Here is a 23,441-nt window from a genome sequence, read left to right on the forward strand (position 1 = left end):
GGAGGTCTGCAATAGACGCTGTGCTGCAAAATGTTTACTGATTGCAAACGCTCACACGTGCAGTCTCAGAAAGACCCACCTCCCCTTGAAAGCGCTCTGCATTGTTCCCCAATCCTCCCTGTCCAAACCTACACCTAGCTACCTTCCCAGTCAGGAAAACCTGGACATAATGGGCCCTAAGGAGTATGTGAGGCTTCTCTCTCCAAAGTATTTGCATCTTCAGCAAAGCATGTTGGCGCCTAACGGTGTCATTTCAGGTATGGGGAGTACTTTGGGAAATAGGTAGGAGTCGGAAATCCACAAAAGCCAATGCTCCTGACAGTTGATCCTGGAAAGGGAGGCAACAGAAAAAAGTTAGTGTTGTCCATTTCACTGGCTAAGCCCAGGGAATTGGTAGAAATTTCTGGTTGGGCTGGTAAAAGGGAGCACTTGCTCACGAGGCTGGGTTAAGGAGAAAAGAGTTGTCCTACAGGCCTGATTGTTTTCTTGGCAGGTGGTAAAGGCATTTATAGTCCTTTCTCCAGCCTACTCCTCGCATGACCCCGAAGAACTAACCCGGGAACTCCAGGAACACGTGAAAAGGGTGACCGCTCCGTACAAGTACCCCAGGAAGGTAAATGTCTGGGGGTTCTAAGACATGATGGGCAGAGAATTGAGGGGGCACACGCTACCCGGGCTCCCACTCAGGACTCAGCACTGGGGAGACAAAGGCACAAACAGGCCCAGCCGCTGCTTCAGCCTTTTCTCCCTGTTGGTCACGAGGCTCTCCCCAAGGACATCTTGTTCCTACTCTAAGAAGTGACTGTAGATCAGATCCTGGGGTTGTGCTGAACCACTGTTAGAAAGATCGCATGCTCCAGGCTCTGGCTGTTTTGATTGTTGCCATTTGGAGAAAACCGTGAATCACAGAGGCTTTCTGATGGAGTGGCTGAGGGTAATGACTCTTTCAGGACAAAAGTCCTTCCGGGAAATGATGATTTCAAAGTGTTTTTGTTTTTGTCTTATGGTCACTAGGTGGCCTTTGTTTCAGAACTGCCAAAGACAGTTTCTGGAAAGATCCAAAGGAGTAAACTGAGAAGCCAAGAATGGAAGAAATGAGATGCAACCCCAGAAAGTTCCCACAGGCCTCTGAAGCTTCTAAGAGGAATTGGTGGATCAGTGGTTAGTCCCCACTTGGAGCATCATTCCTTCAACCCTATGGCCTCAAAGGCTCTTGGCTTCCCAATGGACATCTCCAGAATCACTGGATGACCCTGGAAGAGAAGAAGAGCATCACTGCCCCAGAGCACATGGCCACTGCCCAGTCTAGCAAATGTTTGGTGGCTCGACTTCCCCCTCTGTCTGGAGGCATCTTCAACAGCTGCCCGCTGGTCTTACTTCCTAGGAGCTTGCAGCTGGCCCTCCGAGGGACAGGTCATCATAGCGTCAGAGCGCTTGTGATCTCATTCACTGCCAGTGGGAGCATAACCACTTGACCCTTTTGATAAAGCCATTTGGTAATCATATCCAGGGCCATAAACATTGGTCATACACTTAAGCTCAGAAATTCCATCTTTGGGAATCACTACAAAAGGAAGGGTTCAAAAGATGTTTACTGTAGCATTTTTTACAACCATAGGGGAAAAAAAGGAAAAAATTCCGTGTCTAAACAATAGGGTAATAAGTAACTAAATTGTAGTAGATTAACTCAACATATTACGTGGCGATCAAAATATGCCTTGGGGAAAACTTAAGCTATCTTACTTTTAAATTGGAATAACAATAACACGTGAATACTGGAGAGTCACAGCTTTGAAAAATAAAGGAAAGACTGCAGAAGGAAAAATGACGGGAAGGAAGTATGCTGAGATGTTAATAGCAATTTTCCTGCATATAGAAAATAATGGATGATAGTGTTTTCCTTTCCTGTACATTTCTCTATTTTCCAAGTTTTCTCAGTGATTATATATAACTATTTTAATGAAAAAACTATTTTAAAGAAACAGTCTCCCCAAACCACACTCTGCCTCATGTCTGGTTCTTCCTCCACACCCTAAGACATCCTCCCCAAATGCGAGTGTATTACATCTTACCCAGGAAAGACATGAGGACCTGAAGCCACGTCCCAGGCCCAGAAACAGAAAGGAGTGACTCCAGGCAGCAGAGACCAGCCAGGCGGAGAAGACACAGATGAAAACTCAGAGTGAGCGCAGCGCTGCTTACCTGCCCCCTGCTCCTCCATTCACGCCCCAGTCATTATTTGTTCAGCACCCACTTGGCGCTGGGCTCTGGGGGTAGAACGATAAGGAAAAGCCAACCCAGCCCTCCCTGCCTCAGCCAGCTGGGGCTGCCAACCAAAGTCCCACACACTCGGGGCCTTAACAACAGGGATTTATTTCCTCGTTCTGGACTTGGCTGGAAGTCCAAGATCGAGGTGTTGGCAGGACTGGTTCCATTCTGAGGCTTCTCCCTGGTTTGTAGATGGCTGTCTTCTCCTGTGTCATCACGTGGCCTGTCCTCTGTGCGTGCCTGTGTCCTCATCTCCTCTTAGGAGAATGCCAGTCACGTGGGGTTAGGCCCACCCTAATGAGCTTGTTTTAACTTAATCACCTCTTTAAGGGCCCCGTCTCTGAATACAGCCACGTTCTGAAGTGCTGGGGCTCAGGACCTCAGCATATGAATCTGGGGGGGCAACATTTCAGCTCATGACGCTACCCCTGTGGAGTTTACGGTCTAGTGGGGAGGTTGATATTGTTCATCAAAGGATAATGCAAATAATACCCAACTGTGATAAATGCCATGAGGGAAATAGTACAGTTAAAACATAGTTGGGGGACTGATGGAGACTGGGGGGAACCTGGAGTGTTGGGGGGCTTCCATAAGGAAGTCCCCACTGAGCTGGGATTGAAGGAAAGGTGGCAGTAAACTAAGGGACTGGGGCTGAGCTTTCAGAACAAAGGATACCCACTTGCAAAGGCCCTGAGGTGGGAAAGATGGGTTTGATTTCTAAGAACAGCTCAACTCAGCACAAGCTATGTCCAGGCACAGTTCTAAATGTTTTAACTCTCAGCCATCCTGTTGGAGAGGTACTGATAATATCCTTTTTACAGCTGGAACAGAGAGGTTAAGCAATTTGCTGAAGTTCGCACAGCTAGTATCTCACAGAGATAGAATTCAAACTCAGGTGGTCCAGCTCCAGCATCCGCACATGCTCACCTTTCACAACTGATACATGCTGGCCCGGTTTTGGGATTTTGTCTTTCTCCCATGAGGGCAAGGGAACTGACAGGGAAATGATCATCTTAAGGTTTCCTAGCCCTTAAAAGCAAAGTCATGTCAAAGTGACTGACTTATTCTTTTATTTGAATAAATTTGACATGTAACATTGTGTAAGTTTAACGTGTACAGTGTTACTTTGATATATTTATGAATCATAATATTATTGTCTATATAGCAATATTTATCACATTACATCATTACGGCACAATATTATTGTCTATTTTCATTGTGCTGTGCATTAGATCTCTGCGGCTTGTTTACTACTCGTTACAGGTTTGTACACTTAAATGCCATCACTCTTATGCCCCATCCCTGGGGAACTACCATTTTACTCTCTGTTTTTTACAGGTTTAACTTTTTTAGATTCCACATATATGTGATGTCATACAGTACTTGTCTTTCTCTTGTTGTTTATGCTGTTCATTTTATGGCGTTCCTAGTCTGGGCAAATTCTCTTCATTCTAAAGGTGGAAATTCAGAAAGGTGATTTGCCCCAGGTCTAACAGGAGGGGGCTCAAGAGGCGAGGGAAACAGGCAGGTCTGACTCCTCAACGTCACTAGTGCTCTTGGGCTGCGCTTGTAGTCCTGGCATGGGCGGTGCTGGGATTCCTAATGAGCCCCCAAAATGTTACATCCCTGAAAACCGTGGCTTAGGTGAAAATGACACCTGGGCAAAGTGGCACCTGCCATTGCTGTCTCTGTGGTTACACTCATCTCCTCTCTAAGCCTCAGACGCCTTGTCTGCAGGGCACATGGCGTCTGGATTCCCCTCTACCACCCCTCTGGGATGAACCAGTCTGTTCTTCTCCAGCTGTAATCAGAGCTCTCCACCCAGGGGCCTTGGTTCAGACTTCAATGAGGACAAGCCAAGGATGATGAAGGTTGGGGAGACCCAGTCACCTTCCCCCAGGGGCCCCGCTGACACACCTGTCTCCCAGCCAGCTCTCCCACAGTCACCTCAGCCCAGCTCAGCTCCAAAAGGAAAAAGGCAAAACTCCCAGCTGCAGCTGGACCACACACCACCACCCAACACTCCCCAGCTGCATCCCCAGCCCCAGAAGTGGTCAGTATAAGAGCCGCAAGGACAAGTGCTACCGCCATCCTTTACTGACAATATATTCGATGCCAGGCGTTGTGCTAAATGTTCTGTGGAAATCCTTTAAGTCAGTATTCTCAGTCTTTACTCATTCCCATTCTACCTTCGTGATTGTAGCTCTATCCACATACCATCTGTGCTATAAATCAACTTGCTTTTAAGAGAAAATATCTTCACCCTAAGCAATAGATCATTCATTAAAGGGTGCATCTGGAGTTCTATTCACTTTTCTCTAATATGCATCAAAATAACCATGAACGTGAAAACTCATCTAAAATCACCTTGCAGATCTTGGCTATTGTGAATAATGCTGCAATGGACATAGGGTGCATATATCTTTTTGAATCAGTGTTTTCATGTTCTTTGCATAAACACTCAGAAGGGGAATAGATGGATCATGTGATATTCCTATTTTTAATTTTTTGAGAGCTATCCATATGTTTTCCACAATGGCTGCACCAGTGTGAAGCAACCTAAGTCCCCATCGATGGGTGAATGGGTAAAGGAGATGCGATACGTGTACACAACAGCACTCTACTCAGTCACAAAGACAGACAAAATTGCGCCACTTGTGACATGGATGGAACTTGAGGGTGTTATGCTGAGTGAAGTAAGTCAGACGGAGAAAGACAAACACCGTATGATTTCATTCATGTGTGGAAGACAAAGAAACAAACACACAGATGTGGGGAACAGATTGCTGGTTACCAGAGGGGAAGTGGGACTGGAAGAGGGTGAAAGGGATAAAGGGGCACATGTGTACAGCGATGGATGGAAACTGGACTATTGGTGGTGAACGGAATGTGGTCCACACGGAAGCTGAAATGTAATGATGCACAACTGAAATTTACACAACGTTATAAACCAGTGTGACCTCAATAAAAAGTTAATTAATTAATTTAATAAAATCACCTTGCAAAATCCACTTTGGGGAAAATTGATCTAACTGAATTCTCACTGTGATCCTAAGAAGAAAGTATTATTATCTCCAGTGAACAGAGTAGAAGATTGAAGCTCGGGGGGATTTTGCACGGCAGCCCCTCCCCGGGTCTGCACTCCCTCTCCTGCTGACAATTACCGAGACCACAGGCCACCTTTCCAGCGTCACATGTCTTCCTCCTCTCACTCTCGGCCCCATTCCTTTTGTTACTGATCTTCCCTTTGCTCTTCCACTCTGCCTCTTCCTGGCCTGAGGACTCAATTGCATGTAAGGCTCAGCCTGTAAGTCATTTCTTCTGCAAAGATTGCCCTGACTTTTGTGGGATCCCAGGACACCCTACCTAACCCGTGGTGGCAGAAATAATGGAGATATTGAGTGGGCTTGGCTTGGTGGCCTACAGTCAGAAAATAGCTTTACGTTTTTTCCTCCTACCACTGATATTCAAAGCCAGTACGTCGCTCTCTCTTTCTCATCCAAAGGATGGTAAATCCTTGGGCAGATCCCTTATCTTTTCATTCTTTGCCAAGTCTCATTTTCAGGTACTAAATGTTTAGTACAATCCAAGTCAACACTTAAATCCAGCTTAGAGCTGCTCCTCTTCCACAGCCAGCCTTGCCCAGGGAGTGTGCTGTGTTCTCTCACACTTCCTCAGTCAGCTGTCTGCTCCCCTCTCCCAGGGTCTGGCAGGTCAGGGGAATGTGGTAGAGGGGTGAGATGTTCTCCTGACAGGTGCTGGTGTGATCCCACCTCATGCTGCCCTGATGTGGACGAACGCGTCTTCAACCTCTCCCTGCTCCTTTCTTGGATCCCCATCCAATGATACACTCTCTTCTCTCTATCCTGTGAGGGCACCTTGCCCAGGCAGGCAGCCATCTTGGGTGGAACCCTCTCAAATCAGCTCAAACATGGTGGTCTTCAGTGATGCCCTCTGGCCCATTGGCCAAACATGCCACATTCCTGCTCTGCCAAATTCTTCTTTTCACTCTGGTGACATCTTGGAGTGAGTGGATGGGTTTTTGGAACTTGGAATGCACCCAGTGGGGGTGAGGGGAGAATTTGGGTGAAATGGAGTCTCCCCTCTTCAGTGCAAGAACGTAGACTCTGGAGCCAGACTGCCTGATGTTTGAATACCAGCTCCTGCACTGTCTAGCTGTGCGGTACTGAGCTTGCTATTTAACCTCTTTGTACTTCATTGTCCCGTCTATAAAATGGGTATAATAAATGGCACCCACCCATTGGATGGTTTTGAGGTTCAAAGGAGTTTGTATTTGCAAAACACATAGACCGGTGCCTGGCACAGTGTTAGTTACTAGGACAAGTCATTTTCGTGAAGTACTTGCTTATTATCTTCCTAAAAGCTCAACAGTTCCCTACCTCCAAGTCTACCTGCTGGCTCTGTTGGTAGCATGCTGTCCTATACAGGCTAGAGGTAGGTAAAGTTCTAAACTTTGGGGCCACCTTTGAGCACATTGTGTGGAAAACCTCTCTTTAAGCTGTGGATATTTCTCATCCTAATCTCAGCTTTGGGATTCAGCCAAAATTCTGAGAGAACAGGGAAAGTCTCATTTAACATCCTCTTTCATGAGCATCACACTGGGCTGCTACTGTCTGATCTTTCTGTCCATCTTCCCCAGCAGATTGTGGGCTCTTCAGGATCATGAATCAATCAGGGTCGTGTCTGCCACCCCAGCGCCAATTTTAGGACCCCTGCCTAGTAAGCATCAGTAAAATACTCATTGAATGAATGAATTAATGAATGGAAAATAAGGTACTTTTCAGAGGAGAATAGGGCACTGAGGAAGCTTCAAGTAAGGATTACACTTGAAGACCATCCGCCTCATATTTTTCTCTCAACTAATGTGCCTGTTTCTTTCTTGATCACTGAAAAGTCCCTAAGAGACGTCCTCACTTGTCCCCAGGCAAGTCACTTCCCCTCTCCGAGCCTCTTTGCCTCCTTGTACATGCTAGGGTTTGGGACGTTGCCCGAGACCTATTTTTCCCAACCTTGCCATCGCCAAGGACTCCTTTTTATCCTTCTGCCCATCATGTTGTGAAAGGTTTTGTCTTCCAACTGGCATTTCCTCTAAGCCCACTGAGTTCAGCACAATTTGAGGTGGTGTCAGCTTTTACTGAGTAGTAGTGCTTGTGTGTTAGCTATAAGATGATCTTTTTCTTGTTTCAGTATTTATCATGGATTTGGGAACGTATCTTTAGCTAGAAAAAGCCCGACATCCTGTTGTGAGATTTTGCAAATCACCGCAGCATCTTTAAGGAGAGAAGCAATGACATCCAGGTATGCCTGGACGGAAACACTTTCTTCCTCTTTGCTTCAGGATTTCTCTCTGCCCTGGGGTCTGCATCCATCATGCGTACTTGTCGGAATGAAGATGAAGGATTATGGTGGTGCTGACAATGATGAACGTCTACTTTGTGTTGAGCTTCTCCTGAACTGTGAACTGTGCTGAGGACTCGCTAGACACGACCTCATTTAAGCCCCACGAAAAGCAACAAAGGAGGCGTGTCTCATTCATTCTTTAACTTACCAAAAATCATTCTATCAGTTCGAGGCACTGAGGATACACCAGGGAACAAAAAAGACAGAATCCCTGCCCACTTGAAATTGCATCCATGTGGGAAAGAGAGACAACAGACAAATAATGAAAAAAAATTGGAGTATGTTCAATGGTCTCAATGCTAAGGAGAAAAACACAGTAGAGAAGGTGGATACAAACCATGGGAGGGAGGTGTGGGATTTTAAATAAGGTGGCCAGGGAAGGACATGTTGTGAAGATGACATTTGAACAAAGACTGAAACAGGTGAGAGAGCAAGCTGTGCAGATGTGGGGGGTGAGGAGGACAGTGTCCTAGACAGAGAGAATAGCAAGTTCAAAGGGCCTGTGGCAGAAATTATCTTCCAGATGGTTCCCGTTTACAGAGATGGAAACTGAAGCTCAGAGAGGTAAAATCACTTGCCCAAAGTTGCACAGTTCTAAGTGGCAGAGCTGGGATCTAAATACCAGGCCTGCCAACAGCAAAACCTAAATGAGCTAACATTGTAGCACAGAGCAAGTTCTCAGTGACTGTGATATCTAGTCTAGTCACTATTACTCAGTCCAGCGGTCAGCTGATCATACACAGCCTTGAACAGCGACCATTTCAGATTTTTTTCTTTTAAACTCACTTTTCAGAAACAGTGTTGCCTGTAAGAAAGACATTGTACTTTGAAGTCAGACCTGAGTTCCACTGTAACACTTACCAGCTGTGGGCCTCCGTCTCTGAGCCTGCTTCCTCATCTATGAGATGGGATTCCATATGCCTCCCTTGCAGAGATATGGTTAAGATTACACGTGAGCATAGTTACACAGCACCGGATGCCTGAAATAGCCATTATCCTTTAAAATTTCTTTTGAAGAAAGCTTGATTTTCCACCTCATAGCTTTCACACCGTGCTATGATGTTCTGAAATGTGTCCAGAGGTCAAGATTTTCTAAGAAGAAGAAAAGAGTAAGCCTGCAATGAGAGCTCATCGAAGTCCAGCATTGTGCCTTGGCAATGTCCGCTGGGGGACCAGGTGCAAAGGGCACCCAGAGAGGTATTTTCAGACCATCCTAAATAAAGCAGCATGTGCACACACACACACACAGATCTAGCCAGAAACACATCTGTGTATGTACAGCCACACAAAGACTCCCATACCTGCAAGCATACACAGATGTCTATGATCCCACAGCCCCACACACACTCACAACCACACTCACACACAAATAGACACACCTACACTCACACACATAGTCCTACACACATTCCAAATTCACACACAGACACATACACATAAACTCAAACACAGAGCCATACATACACAAAAGTCACACATAGTCACCTACACATTCACACGCATAAACACTCACAAACACACACTCACACATACATTCACACATACAGGTACACATAACCCCCATATACACATATGAGTAAGCTCCTACCCCCATACACTCACACACACAGACACACATGCACAAATTCACATGCACAGCCACACACACGCACTCACACAGAGAACCAGACATACACAACAGCTACACACACAGTCATATGCACACACTCACACACATTTGCACACACTTACACACGTACACATGGGCTATCACATGCACAGCCACACACATCACACAGTCATACTCATTATCATGTCAACATGTTTTATTTTCTTCAGAGCCCTTCTTCATTCAGTCAAATATTTACTGGGTATCTACCGTGTGCTGGATACTGTTCTAAGTTCTTGAGCTCAATCAATGTACAAAGTAGGCAAGGGTCTCTGCCTTCATGAGGCTTACATTCTAATAGAAGAAGACAGAAAAAAAATGAGAATAAGTAAATTCTTTAATATGTTTGAAAGTGATGAGTATTAAAGAAAAAATATTAGTGGGTAAGTGGGGACGAAGAACCAGTTTGGAAGTGTGTTGCAGTTTGAAGTAGATGGTCAGACTAAGCTTCATTGAGAAGGTGACAAAAATCTTTAGCAAAAATTTGAAGGCGGAGAGGGGGTTATCCATGTAGATACCTGGGGGAAGGTAGTCTGAGAAGAAGAAACAGCAAGTGCAAAGGCCCTGAGGCAAGGTGTGCCTTCAAGAACAGCAAGGAGGCCAGTGGGGCTGATGTTCAGTGAGTGCTAAATGGATAGGACACCAAGCCAGAGAGGAAGGGAATGTGTGAGAAGACCACACAGAGCCTTGGATAACATGGTAAACACTTTGACATATATTTTGCATGAAACTGGCATTCACTGGTGAGTGCTGAGAAGACCTGTGACATGATCTGACCTCTGATCTACCCTTAACAATATCTAAAGTGAAGTTAGTCATTCTACACGTTATTAGCTGTCTCGCATCCAGGCTGGGAGGGCTCTGTCTTGGTCACCTCTGTGTCTATCTGAGAGCAGCAGTCAATAAATGCTTGTTGACTAATTGAGAGGGGTCAGACATTTCTAGGGAGGACAGCATTCCATGGCGTGTCTTGGGGAACTCGGCTCCAGAACCTCCAAACCAAATGGGTCTGTGGATTCTTTTGCCCACTTTCTGGGAGAACGACTGTATTTTTTGAGCTTCCTTTCATTTTGGGGACCCTAATTACTGCTCCCAGGACCACGACCCTTATTCTCCAAATCTATTGCATCCATGTGACCAGCAGGAATAATCAACGACCCCCTAGACCCTCCATCCATGCAGCTGTGTAGATCTGAGTCCAAAGACCCCAAGTCTCCCATTCCAGGCTGAAGTCTCTACAGTTTACTGAGTGCTTACTGTATGCCATGCATTTGCTTTATTTTTTATTTTAACTTTTACTGATTTAATTTTTGAATAAGTAAATAAAATTTGAATTGAATGATTTAATTTAAAAAACTCACTTGGACTTGTTTCAAAGCCAAACCAGCTCCCCTCTCCAGAAGCAACTGAGGGTACCAGTTTCTAGCGTACCATTCTAGAGCTATTCGAAACATCTTCATGAGCTGGTGCTTGATGGGCATTCTCAACTCTACTCCCCACACATCTAACAGGTGTCCTAGGATTATCCCCCACTTTCTAGGTGAGAAGACTGAGGTTTGGAGTGGGGGGGGGGGTAACGTAACTTTTTCAAGAGCACACAGCTCAATAGCAGGAAAATCCAAATTCAAATCTAGACAGACTTCAGACCCTTGGTCCTGAACCATGAGCTTCTACTGCATAGTCATGGATACAGAAGTTGCCAACCACTGGAGCTGAAGAACCAGCTGTGATCCTGGATGAGATTGCATATGGAGTGAGTACGGATAAAGGATATGAGGAGGAATCATCAAAAGAGACTGAGCGTGAGATGACAATCAGGGGAAGAAAAGGGCTAAAGGAGGTGAGAGAATGTACCTCAAGCTCATGGGAGCTGTTTCTCTCTCCCTGGTTGGAGCACGAAGTTGCTGGCAGTCCTGGGTGTAAATCTCCTTTTCACCCCCTGGATTAAAGGAACAGTTCCTGCTGGCCCCCCAGGTTCTAGGGCTGTACAATTCATGAACAAGGAGGACTGGCATTACCCCAAGTAAGGCTCCGGGTTGTCCACAGCTAATGATTATATGAGTGCTCCTCAAAGGCTGGAAGGATTCTGGAGTTGACTACTTGATTAGCTGTGCTCTGCTCCAAGGCTACAAGGATTCTGGAACTGTCTGCTCGGGAGGAGGGCGGACCAAGAGATTCCCAGAGACTACCTGAAGGGACTTGCCAGTGAGCGCTGTTGCAAGGAACGGACTAATGGGATCATGCCTCATGAGGGCACTAGCCAATCTTTAGAAGTCAGGGCCATTGAGAAGAGTCAAATCTCTAGGGGAAAGCAATCTGCAATGCGTAGGGTCCTTGGAAGTGAGTACCTGCCAGGTCTCAGTGAGGAAGGAGCACTGGGCAAAGGAAATGGGGCCTTCAGCACAACAAAAGGGACTGGGGTGTCTGGGAGAAGGGCTGTCAAAGGGGGATGGGCATTGGGTGCTGGTCAGGGAAGGAAGCAACTCTGAAGAGGTGAGGACGGAAGAATGAAAAAGAGCCAGCCATGGAAAGAGAGAGGGACCAGCAGGAACAAAAGCAATAAATATTCCCACCCAGGAGCTTGTAAGAAATCTTCATGCCTTCTTCTTTTGGAAAATAGGAGAGTAAATACAAGTGTCAGAGACCTTGAGCATTGTGGCTGCTGATGCCTAGATAAGAGGGGGTGGAAATGCAGCCAATTGGCAGGACTCCTGGAATCAAAGTTCATTAGACTTAAATTCTGCTACCCCTATCAAGGCGAGCATGGAGGAAATCAGAGACCAGCCTACACAGCCTTGGAACTACTTTCTCTGGAGCCAGTCCGTAGATGGAAACCATAATTACAACTGTTACAATTTATAAAGTCATTCTGTATGTTAGGTCCTCTGTGCTAGGTGCCTAGTATTCAAGACATCTCAGTCAAGGTTCAGTTGAAGGAAATAGATGCTACTTGTATTACTCAGCATTTACTATAGTAACAAACATCCAGGACATCTCAGCAGCGTATAATGATGCATGGTTTTTCCCATGGGTCTGTGGATTGGCTGAGGATGTGCTGGGCTCAGCTCAACTCCACATGTGCTACATTCTGGGACCCAGGCTGAAGGTAGACACCTATCTGGGGCACTCTACTCTCATGAGAGAGGGCAGAAATGCTAGAATTCCTGATCAACCACACAACCACATCCACCTATTGACCAAAGCATATCCGTGGGCAAGCCAGAATCAATGAGAGGCGAATACATACTCTTGCCCAGATTGCACTGGGAAAGTCACATGAAAATGAATGGGGGCATATAATCCTACTACAGGGAGGGGGAAAAATATTGGGAACAATTCAATCTACCACATCACTGTATTTTAAGCACAAAGAGGTTTATTGTATAGAATTGGGTGTTCACAAATCTGTCAGAGGTGCTGGAGAGAGAGGATCCAGACAAGGTGTGGTGCTTTTGGAGAATGGCCCACCAAAAAGAAACTGAAATGGATGCTGAGTGCCAATTAACTCATAACCACAAGAAATTAATTTCTGGAAGAACCCTGTGAGGCTTGGGTGAATCTCCGGAAGCAACTGATGACTTTACAGGAAAGACTCATCTGTCTCCTGTCTCCTTCACAGTCTGACCATGCACTGGCTGTGGAAACTCCAGGGGCTTTGTATCCTGTCTGGGACTTGGAGGTCCAATCGCGCTGTCCACATTCATACCAGGGAATCGGCAGCCCTGCAGTGGGGCCACCAGAAGGTCCCTGCCAAGTTTAACTTTGCTAGTGATGTGGTGGGTCACTGGGCTGGCATGGAGAAGATAATGGGGTGGAGAAGAGGCACAGAGTTGGACGGATTGGCTGTGTTCATTAATCACCCATTCATTCAATAAATATTTATTGAGCGCTTATGTGTCAGGCACTAGGATAAGCTGTGAAGAAGATGTCCATCTCCAGTGAAGGCAGCATGGGGTGGGAGCAAGAGAGCATGAACTTGGCAGAAAGATGGATCTAAGAGACCAGTGCAGAGCGGAGCAAAAACCCCAGGCGGTTGACACACAGTTTGCCTGCACCTACTGCACATGCTTTGTTGTGACCTCCCAGAGTGAAACAAGGACTGGTGGATTGGGGTCATAGAGGAGGTGGATTTTGGTTTAATAAGAGAAAATCAGCACTAAGGATTGCAACAGTCTTCTCAGAAAGTTATGTGTCCTTGTCGTCAAGGGTGTGTACACAGGATGGCCACTAGGCAGGGGTTGTCAAAAGGGCTGCAACATGAGACATCAGAGAAAGAGAGTGATGCAGAAATATCTAATTTTCCTTTCCTGCCCTGGAATTCTAAAATTCCTCCCCACTCACTACTGATCCCTCCGCTGCCCTCGCTTGAAGTTCTGTGCACTTTTAGGGAGGATGGAAGGATTCATCTTGGCTGGAATAGGAGGAGAGGTGGATCTGCCAGCATAGGCTTAAAAGAATGGTGCCCAGAGGGAGTCGTAACTGTGATGTCATCATGAGGTCCCAACATCATGACACAACATTAATAGAGAAATTGCAGATGCTGGGCCTCTAGGCTGAAGATGGGTCATGGTGCAGGATACTCGTAAAAAAATTTGGTCAACATTTTAAAATTGAAAAATTTAAGATAAAAACTTAGATTTCTGGCTTTTCTTTAAAAGTTAGACCTCCTTGGAATAATGAGGAAGGACTTTACTACCGTGACTCAGAATCCTGAATCCATAAAAGAAGTGATTTAATAAATCTGCTATGTAAACATCAAAAACCCTCTCCATTGACAAATAACACTATAAGCAAAATCAGAAACTAACAACCACCGGGAGAAAGCATTCAACTTATATCACAGTAGAAGAGTTAATATCCCTAACGCAAAAAGAGCTCCTAGAAGTTAAGAATGAAAAGCTGCAACCCAATGTAAAAGTGGGCAAAGTATATGAATGGGCAGTTCACAGAAAAGTGAACTCAAATGGCCTTTAAATATTAGAAAAAATGCCCCACCTCACTCATAAGAAGGGTAATGCAAATTAAAATTTCACTGAAGTAATACTTTTTACCTACCAGTTTAGTTAAATACAAAAGTTTGACCATATACTCTGTGGACAAGGCTAAGGGAAATAGACACTCTCACGCATTACTGGTCAAAGGGCAAAATGGTACAACTCTGATGGAGAGGAATTTTGAAATATGTAACACAATTACCAATACATTTTCTCTTTGAATTTGCATTATTGCTCTCAAACTATTATGTGGGGACCCCTGAGGACACCAGAGATTCAGGGCACCTGTGAATTCAAAGCTATTTCAAAACAAAACTAAGACAAATTGGAATCGTTGTGCATCACTGGTGGGAACGTAAAATGGTACAGCTTCTATGGAGAACAATACAGCAGTTCCTCAAAAAATTAAAAATAATTAAATAGATTAAAAAATTACCATATAATCCAGCAATTCCACTCTTGGCTATATATCCAAAAGAACTGGAAGCAGGATCTTAAAGAGGTGTCTGTATATCCATGCTTATCAGTATTCACAATAGCCAAAAGGTAGGAACAAGCCAATGTCCATTGATGGATGAATGGATAATGGAGGATGCAGAGCTCATGCTCTAAAACAGCTTCTCCCCGAAGGGAAGGTGATCAGGGTTCTTATGGACTATGAAGGGGGAGGTGTCTCTGCGTCATCACTCAGGGCAGGGCATTTGGGGCATGCAGAACTTCCCTTCTTGCACACAGCACCTTTTGCATGCCTTTCCTTTTGCACATGGCACCCATCGCCATTCTTGGGCCTTCCTGGTTTGGACCATTTCTGCAGTTTGGCCATCTGGCAATGTTCTGCGTTGGTTCCTATCAGCAAGTACAACTTAAAAACAGAGCCTTAGACGTGGAAGATGTTTTAGGGACTTCCCTGGGTGACACTGTCATGATGAAAGCCATCTTCTTTTCTGACATTCAAGGCCATCTGGCCTCACCCTCACCTCTCAGTTCTTTTCTTTCCACACCTTATACTTCAGCCAAATTGGCCCTGTGCTCTGTACATCCTCCTGCTTTTTCTCTTCCAGGCTTTGGGTTGGTTTATACTGTTTCCTTTGCTCTGAGTGCTCTTTCCACTCTCACCTCCACATAATCAAATCCCATATACAGAGTTCACCTCCAATCCTTTATATGCCCCTCTCTTTTGGAAATGATTGCTCTGTCCTCTGAGTCTCCTAAAGAACGGCGAACTTTCTGCCATTCATTAGTTATTCATATGCTTGTCTTGGCCCTCTGACTAGCCTGTGGACTTCTTGAGGGTAAAGATCACACCTGACTCCTCTTTGAACCCGTCCTTTCTCCTGATCTAGTGACCAACACAGAGTAGAGATCAGATATCACCCTTACCGTATGGAGACGTTCAGTGAACACAGAATTGGAAATGACATTAGATAGAGACCTTCAAACCTGCTCTCAATTCCTACACTCTTTAAGGCAAGTTGATTCTGCAGGGTCCTACATCTGTGTTTGGATCTCCTTGATTGCTTATATCTTCTGATATTTGCATTAGAACACAAGATCTGTTAAACACCTGCCTGTAGGCCTCTGACCTACTTTCAGCCCTCCAGGTGCCTCAGGTCCCCTCTTACCTCAGTTTCCCCATCATAATGATGTGGGTGGTTCTGGCATTGTGTTGTGAGGGAGGTGAAATTGGAGGCTAGGGACTTGGCACAGATTGTAATTCTAGATCTTAAAAAATCACTGTGAAAGCTCCTTTCTTTGTTTATCTGGGTGACTTGTGGACATTTCCTGACTCTCAGGGTATTCCCATGTGACCAGTAAAATCTCCTTAAATTCTGTCAGTGTCTGTCTTAGTTGGCATTATGTTGCCTTCCAGGTACCAGGGCTTTAGAGGGTCTTGGATGTTATCCAGAAGACACTGTTATGAATTCATAGATTGAATAAATGAACAACTTCAGTTTCTCCAATTCTAATTCTCTACCTGATATCCACTGTTTGTTAATAGCTCATAAAGAGACAAAGACTTTGTGGTGAGGTTGGGCAACACATATACGTGTACCTACCTCCCCTACGGGATCTTTGGGTAGAGTTTCAAGAACTTGAGCATGGAGTCAGAACACATAATCTTTTGTCTTAGGCAGAATTGACTGTAAGTTTGGGAAACCAAAACAAATGCAAGCCAATTACTTCCGTGGGTGTTGAACCAAAGAGATTGAAATCAGTCTCAATGCTGGAGGAAAAATTGACTAGATCAGATTTTCCAAGAGATAGTATAGTATCCATGAGCTATTTAAAAGATTATTTTTGTAAGTTGATTTTGTATCCTGCAACTTTGCTGTAATTGTTGACTGTTTCTAGTAGTTTTTTGATGGACTTTTGGGGGTTTTCTCTATATAAAATCATGTCATCTGCAAACAGCAAGAGTTTCACTTCTTCATTGCCTGTTTGGATTCCTTTTACTTCTTTTTCTTGCCTAACTGGTCTGGCCAAAACCTCCAGTACTATGCTGAATAAGAGTGGTGAGAGTGGGCACCCTTGTCTTGCTCCTGTTCTCAGAGGGATGGCTTTCAATTTTTCCCCATTGAGTATGAAGTTGGCTGTGGATTTGTCATATATGGCCCTTATTATGTTGAGGTAATTTCCTTCTATCCCCATTTTGTTAAGCATTTTTTATCACAAAGGGATGTTAGATCTTGTTGAATGTGTTCTCTGTGTCTATTTGAGATGATCGTGTGGTTTTTGTTCCTCGTTTTGTTAATGTGGTGTATCACACTGATTGACTGGCAGCTGTTGAACAATCCCTGTGTCCCTGGTATAAATCCCACTTGATAATGGTGTATGATCTTTCTAATGTATTGCTGTATTTGGTTTGCCAATATTTTGTTGAGGATTTTTGCATCTATGTTCATCAGCAATATTGGCCCGTTGTGTTTCTATACTCTAATAATGAACTAACAGAAAGAGAACTCAGGAGCACAATCTCATTCACAATTGCAACAAAAAGAAGAAAATATCTTGGAATAAATTTAACCAAGGAAGTGAAAGACCTATACAATGAAAACTACAAGACTTTCCTGAAAGAAATTGATGATGACATAAAGAGAAGGAAAGACATTCCATGCACATTTATTGGAAGAATAAACATAGTTAAAATGTCCATACTACCTAAAGCAATCTACAGATTCAATGCAATCCCAATCAGAATCCCAATGACATTCTTCACAGAAATAGAGCAAAGAATCCTAAAATTCATATGGGGGCATCAAAAGACCCTGAATTGCTAAAACAATCGTGAGAAAAAAGAACAAAGCAGGAGGCATCACAATCCCTGACTTCAAAACATACTACAAAGCTATAGTAATCAAAACAGCATAGCACTGGTACAAAAACAGGCACACAGATCATGGAACAGAATTGAAAGACCAGAAATAAAACCACACATCTGCGGACAGCTAATCTTCAACAAAGGAGCTGACAACATACAATGGAGAAAGGAAAGTCTCTTCAACAAATGGTGTTGGGAAAATTGGACAGCCACATGTAAAAGAATGAAAGTAGACCATTCTATTACACCATTCACAAAAATAAACTGAAAGTGGATCAAAAACTTGAAGGTAAGACCAGAAACCGTAAGACTTCTAGAAGAAAATCTAGGCAGTATACTCTTTGACATCAGTCTTAAAAGGATCTTGTTGGACGCCTTGTCTTCTCAGACAAGGGAAACAATAGAAAGAATAAACAAGTGGGACTTCATCACACTAAAGAGCTTCCACAAGGCAAGGGAAAACAGTATTGAAACAAAAGGACAACCCACCAACTGGGAAAAAATATTTGCAAGTCACACATCTGACAAAGGGTTAATCTCCATAATATATAAAGAACTCACACAACTGAACACCAAAATAATCAAACAGCCCGATCAAAAAATAGGCAGGGGATATGAACACACATTTCTCCAAAGAAGATATACAGATGGGCAGTAGGCATATGAAAAGATGCTCATCATCACTGATCATCAGGGAAATGCAAATCAAAACTACACTAAAATATCGCCTTACACCTGTTAGAATGGCTATAATAACCAAAAGAAAAAAATAACAAATGTTGGAGAGGTTGTGGAGAAAAAGGAACCCTCGTACACTGCTAGTGGGAAGGCAAACTGGTCCAGCCACTATGAAAGACAGTATAGAGATTTCTCAAAAAATTAAAAATAGAAATACCATATGACCCAGCCATCCCACTACTGGATATCTATTGAAATAACTTGAAATCAGCAATTCAAAGAGATTTCTGCACCCCTATGTTCATTGCAGCATTATTCACAATCACCAAGACGTGGAAGCAACATAATTGCTCATCGACTGATGACTGGATAATGAAGATATGGTGTATATATTTACAATGGAATACTACTCAGCCATAAAAAATGACAAAATTCTTCCATTCATAACAACGTGGATGGACCTTGAGGGTATTATGTTAAGTGAAATAAGCCAGATGATAGAGAAAGACAAACACTCTATGATTCCACTTATGTATGAAATATAAACAAACACATGGACAAAGAGAAAAGATTAGTGGTTACCAGGGGGAAGGGGAGTGATGTGGGTACAAACGGTGAAGGGGTGCACCTATAAGATGACTGACAAATAATAATGTACAACTGAAATTTCACAATGTTTTAAACTATCATAATCTCAATTTTTAAAAATTGTAAAAATAAAATTTTAAAAAAGATTATTTTTTAAAAGAGTACCATGATGACATGGGATTTTTATCTTAGATGCTGAGTCTAGCCCCAAACCCCTTATAAGTTGTGATTCTGCCTTTGTGTTTATCACTACCTATAGTTGTCAACACACTTGTTCACCATGGTTCTGTTAGCAGAGAACAGGAAACATACAACAGTGTGTCTTTTGGGTAATTGCCCTGGATCCCTCCCCAGCTACATGGACCCACTGCTCTTCCTCTCTCCACCCAGACTCTTGGATTTCTGGATCTACAGTAATTTGTTTTTAATCCTTTTATGGACACCCTCCCACTTTGCTTTCAGTCTCATTCCTTCTCTCAGTATTGACATTTTCTGCAGGTTTGGGTGAGAAACTCCTTTCTTAGCTTTAGTCCCATGAAACTCTCCCTTCATTCCCCAAGAAAAGAGCTTTCAGGCCTGTATAGGCTGTGTGAGGACTGTCCCTTAAAGCCTGACAAAATCCCATTCCCAAACCATACTGGGAATACTTGACCAGTGTGGGAGCTCCTGTTGTCTTGTTGGTTAATCCAATGGCCATTGGACCTTGACTCTTCATTCTCATGCAGGTCTGCTTCAGAGGGGCATCTGAAGTTGTGAGTTGTAAAAGACGCAACAATGAGTTCCAAATGCAGCTTCTCTGACTTAGAGCCAAGGACCCTGGCTTGGCTATCTGTGCTTTTTGAAAATAGCAGTCCATATCTTGGCATATCGGGGCATGATTTTTAGGGAGGCTGCTGCTAATTTTTCTTTTTTAAAAATTTTGTATTGATATTTTTGCATAAGAAATATATGAGGCATTTACAGCCTTGATTTTCTCAGTAAAAGATCCTCTATTCAACCAATAGCTCAAGTCAAAAATCTGTAGGAATCTTTACTGTTTCTCTTTCCTATCGACTCACTTACTTACTTACCTACCTATCTACCTAGCCCACATGCTAACCATTGACAAGCCCCGCCAACTCTACCTCCAAAACATATCATGTCTATTTATTCTCATCACTTTCTCTGCTCAGGGATTGGACTGTGGTGAGGTGAGTGAAACATTTGCCTCAGGCATGGTGTTTAAGGGGACATCAACAAATTCAGTAGTCAAGGTAAATAATATTTTAATATCATAATTTTTTAAAAAGTAAAAATTAATGAAAAGATCCATAATAAACAAGGTTTCAAGATTTTAAATAAATATAGTATCCAGCATAGCACTTGTATGACTCACCTCACTGTGCCACCTTAATCCTGCCACTGGCTCCAATCAAACTTTATTTGTAAAAAACAGGAAGCCGGTTTGAGGGTCGTAGTTTGCCAATTTGATTTTTTTAATTTCAAAAACATTTTTAAAGTATTTGTTTTTAAAAGGTTTATCAAATTAAAGTTACCTTACAGTGCCAGGGTGGAGTGAGCTGTTCCCTTTGTCTCTCCCATGTAAGTCACAACCAGTAGGACATCCATTGACCAACAAAAGACTCCCTGCACAGCACACCAGAATGCCTGAGAGGTGCATACATCTATACTTCTGAAGGTGGGTGGATTGGACTTCCAGGAGGCAGGGGAGCAGCTCCCTCCCCCTTTCCCAGCAGTGACAGTCCAAAAGACAGATACCATTGGCAGGGGCGGTGGTGCCCTGACCTGAGGTTTCAAAAAGCATGCTGATGCTGGAGACCAGAGGCTGCAGGAACAGCCACAGTGCTCATGACTCAGCCCCTCCCACTTCCCCAGCAGTGGTACATGACACTGGAGACCGGAGGCCTCAGGAGCTATAGCAGGACCCATGACCCAGCCCACAGTGATGGCACCCCGACACTGACCCTACCAGCAGTGGGGGCTGCATACAAGACCCCAGCCCTCTGGCAGCAGCGGTGACACCCATGAACCCAGTGCCCCTGGCAGTAGTTCTCCCCGGACCCCAGATAACCCCAGTGCAGCAGTGCAGGCGGCATGTGGCAGCTGCAGCCAAGCCTGTGGAGAGCCCATGGAGGGCCAGCGGGGGATCACAAGACCCAAGTGACCACAAAAGCAGCAGAAGTGCTCTCAACCTGGCGACCCCAGTGGCAGCACCCACAACTGAAGCAACATTGCAGGCAGCAAGCCACCTGCAACCTCGGAGACACAAGCAGCACAAGGAGGGCACTGATGATGCCTCTGGCAGAGGCACTGGAGGGTGGAAAGTGCAGGCTCTCAAACACAACCAGAAGCAACTCAGAATCAAAGTAAGAAAAGCCTTACCCACATAAGAAAGGTGTTTACTACCACAAATGTGCCGGCCCAGGATCAACTCATCAAGCACCGTGAAGAACTACAGTAACATGTCAGAACAGAAAGAAAATGATGTCTCTCCAAAAACCAAACATGAAGTCACAGAAGATTTCAACCTAACTGACAGAGAATTCAAAAGAGATGTCATGACGGAACAATGAGTTACAAGAAAACTCAGAAAGACATTAATGAACTCAGGAATAAAATTAATGAACAGAAGGAGTACTTCACCAAACAGATTGAAACTCTGAACAAAAACCAAACAAATTCTGGAGATGAAGACCACAATTAATGAGATGAAAAATAAAGCTAAAGCATTGGAAATACAGCAGAAAATGTGGAAGAGACAACTAGTGAGCTCGAAGATAGAAATCCAGAAATGATTCAGGTGGAAGAGGCGATAGACTAAGATTTTTTAAATGAAGAAATTGTACAAAAAATATCCAACTGTATTAGGAAAAGCAACATAAGGATAATGGATATCCCAGAAGGAGACGAGAAGGAGAAAACAGCCGAGAGCTTATTTAAATAAATAATATTTGAAAACTTCTCAAACTTGGGGAAGGAACTAGACCCACAAGTACATGAAGATAATAGAACTCCTAATTATCAAAACATTAAAAGACCTCTCCAAGGCACATTATATTAAAACTGTCAAAAGTCAATGCCATTACCATAGGGGAAGGCTAAAGGGGTAAAGGGGTAAAGGGGCACATATGTATGGTGATAGATGAGAACTAGACTATTGGTGGTGAACACGATGCAATCTATACAGAAACTGATAAATAATAATGTACACCTGAAATTTACACAGTGCTGTAAGCCAATACGACCTCAATAAAAAGCAAAGAATACTTACAACACCCCAAAAAATCCAATTTAAAAAAATTATTAAAGGGCTTAGGTAGACATTTTTACAGGAAAGATATTCTGCAAATAAGATATATTTCTACAAACAAACAAGGAACACAGGAAAAGATGCTCACCATCATTAGTCATTAGGGAAATGTAAAATAAAACTGCGATGGGGCCCGCCCAGTGGCACAGCAGTTGAGTGTGCACGTTCTGCTTCGGTGGCCTGGGGTTCGCTGGTTTGGATCCCAGGTGCAGATATGGCACTGTTTGGCAAGCCATGCTGTGGTAGGCGTCCCACATACAAAGCAGAGGAAGATAGGCACGGACGTTAGCTCAGGGCCAGCCTTCTTCAACAAAAAGAGGAGGATTGGCAGCAGTTAGCTCAGGGCTAAACTTCCTAAAAAAAAAAAAAAAAAGAAAAACCAACATTGATGCATGCCAGCAAGATGGTGCGATAGGAAGGCCCAGCACTCATTGCCCACAGAAACCATGATTTAACCATAATCCATGGATGAAAATACCTTTAGGAAAGTTCTGGAATTCAGGTGTGAGGTCTCAGCATGCCGGTGGAGCAGAAAATCTGAGAACGACCACACTGAAAAGGGCAGAAAGGACAGCTCCACCTGCGTCACCGTTCCCACAGGCTGGCTCGGCTCAGCTCAGAGAGACCCCTCCACCTGCGATTTCTCTCAGAGGGAAGAGAGCAGTGTGAGCGTCACTTCCACAGGCTTTCCAGGCACTGCTTGAAAGCCTATGTCTGTCTTGCTGAGGGAATCAGCATGGCTGGATCCTCTGGAGGTAGCTAAGAACAAAGATGTGGAGAGGGGTTCACAGCAACCACTGTGGGATCTCAAAGCCAGCCCACAGACACTGCCAGCCACCCCACCCACAGGCCCTGCAGCTGGTATGGATGTTCCTCAGAAAACTGAAAACAGGGCTACCATATGATGGAGGAATGCCACCCTGGGTATATATCCAGAGGAAATGAAATCAGGATCTCAGAGAGATATCTGCACCCCATGTTCACTGCGGCATTACTCACAATAGCCAAGATACGGGAACAAACTAAATGTCCATCAATGGCCGTATGGATAAAGAAAATGTGATGCATTTAAACACAATGGGATATGATTCAGCCTTAGAAAAGAAGGACATCCTGCCAATTGTGACAAGATGGATGAACCTGGAGGACATTATGCTAAGTGAAATAAGACAGACACAGAAAGATAAATATTGCATAAATTCACTTTTATGTAGA

General features: G+C 44.0%; 2 protein-coding genes across 3 annotated transcripts in view; both read left to right on the forward strand.

Moving 5' to 3' along the window:
• Positions 1–2,000, forward strand: part of LOC111767528 (acyl-coenzyme A synthetase ACSM5, mitochondrial-like) — a 117,642-nt gene extending 115,642 nt beyond the window's left edge. The window contains exons 14-15 of the mRNA XM_070232140.1: positions 494–613; positions 1,015–2,000. Of these exons, the coding sequence (XP_070088241.1) occupies positions 494–613; positions 1,015–1,098 (204 nt within the window). The 3' untranslated portion in view covers positions 1,099–2,000. The remainder of the gene's footprint in view (positions 1–493; positions 614–1,014) is intronic.
• REXO5 (RNA exonuclease 5) overlaps positions 1–23,441 on the forward strand; it is a 692,166-nt gene that overhangs the window by 375,638 nt on the left and 293,087 nt on the right. The gene's annotated exons all lie outside the window — the stretch shown is intronic.

The sequence above is a fragment of the Equus caballus genome, chromosome 13 (assembly GCF_041296265.1).
Source record: "Equus caballus isolate H_3958 breed thoroughbred chromosome 13, TB-T2T, whole genome shotgun sequence".
Lineage (NCBI taxonomy): Eukaryota > Metazoa > Chordata > Mammalia > Perissodactyla > Equidae > Equus > Equus caballus.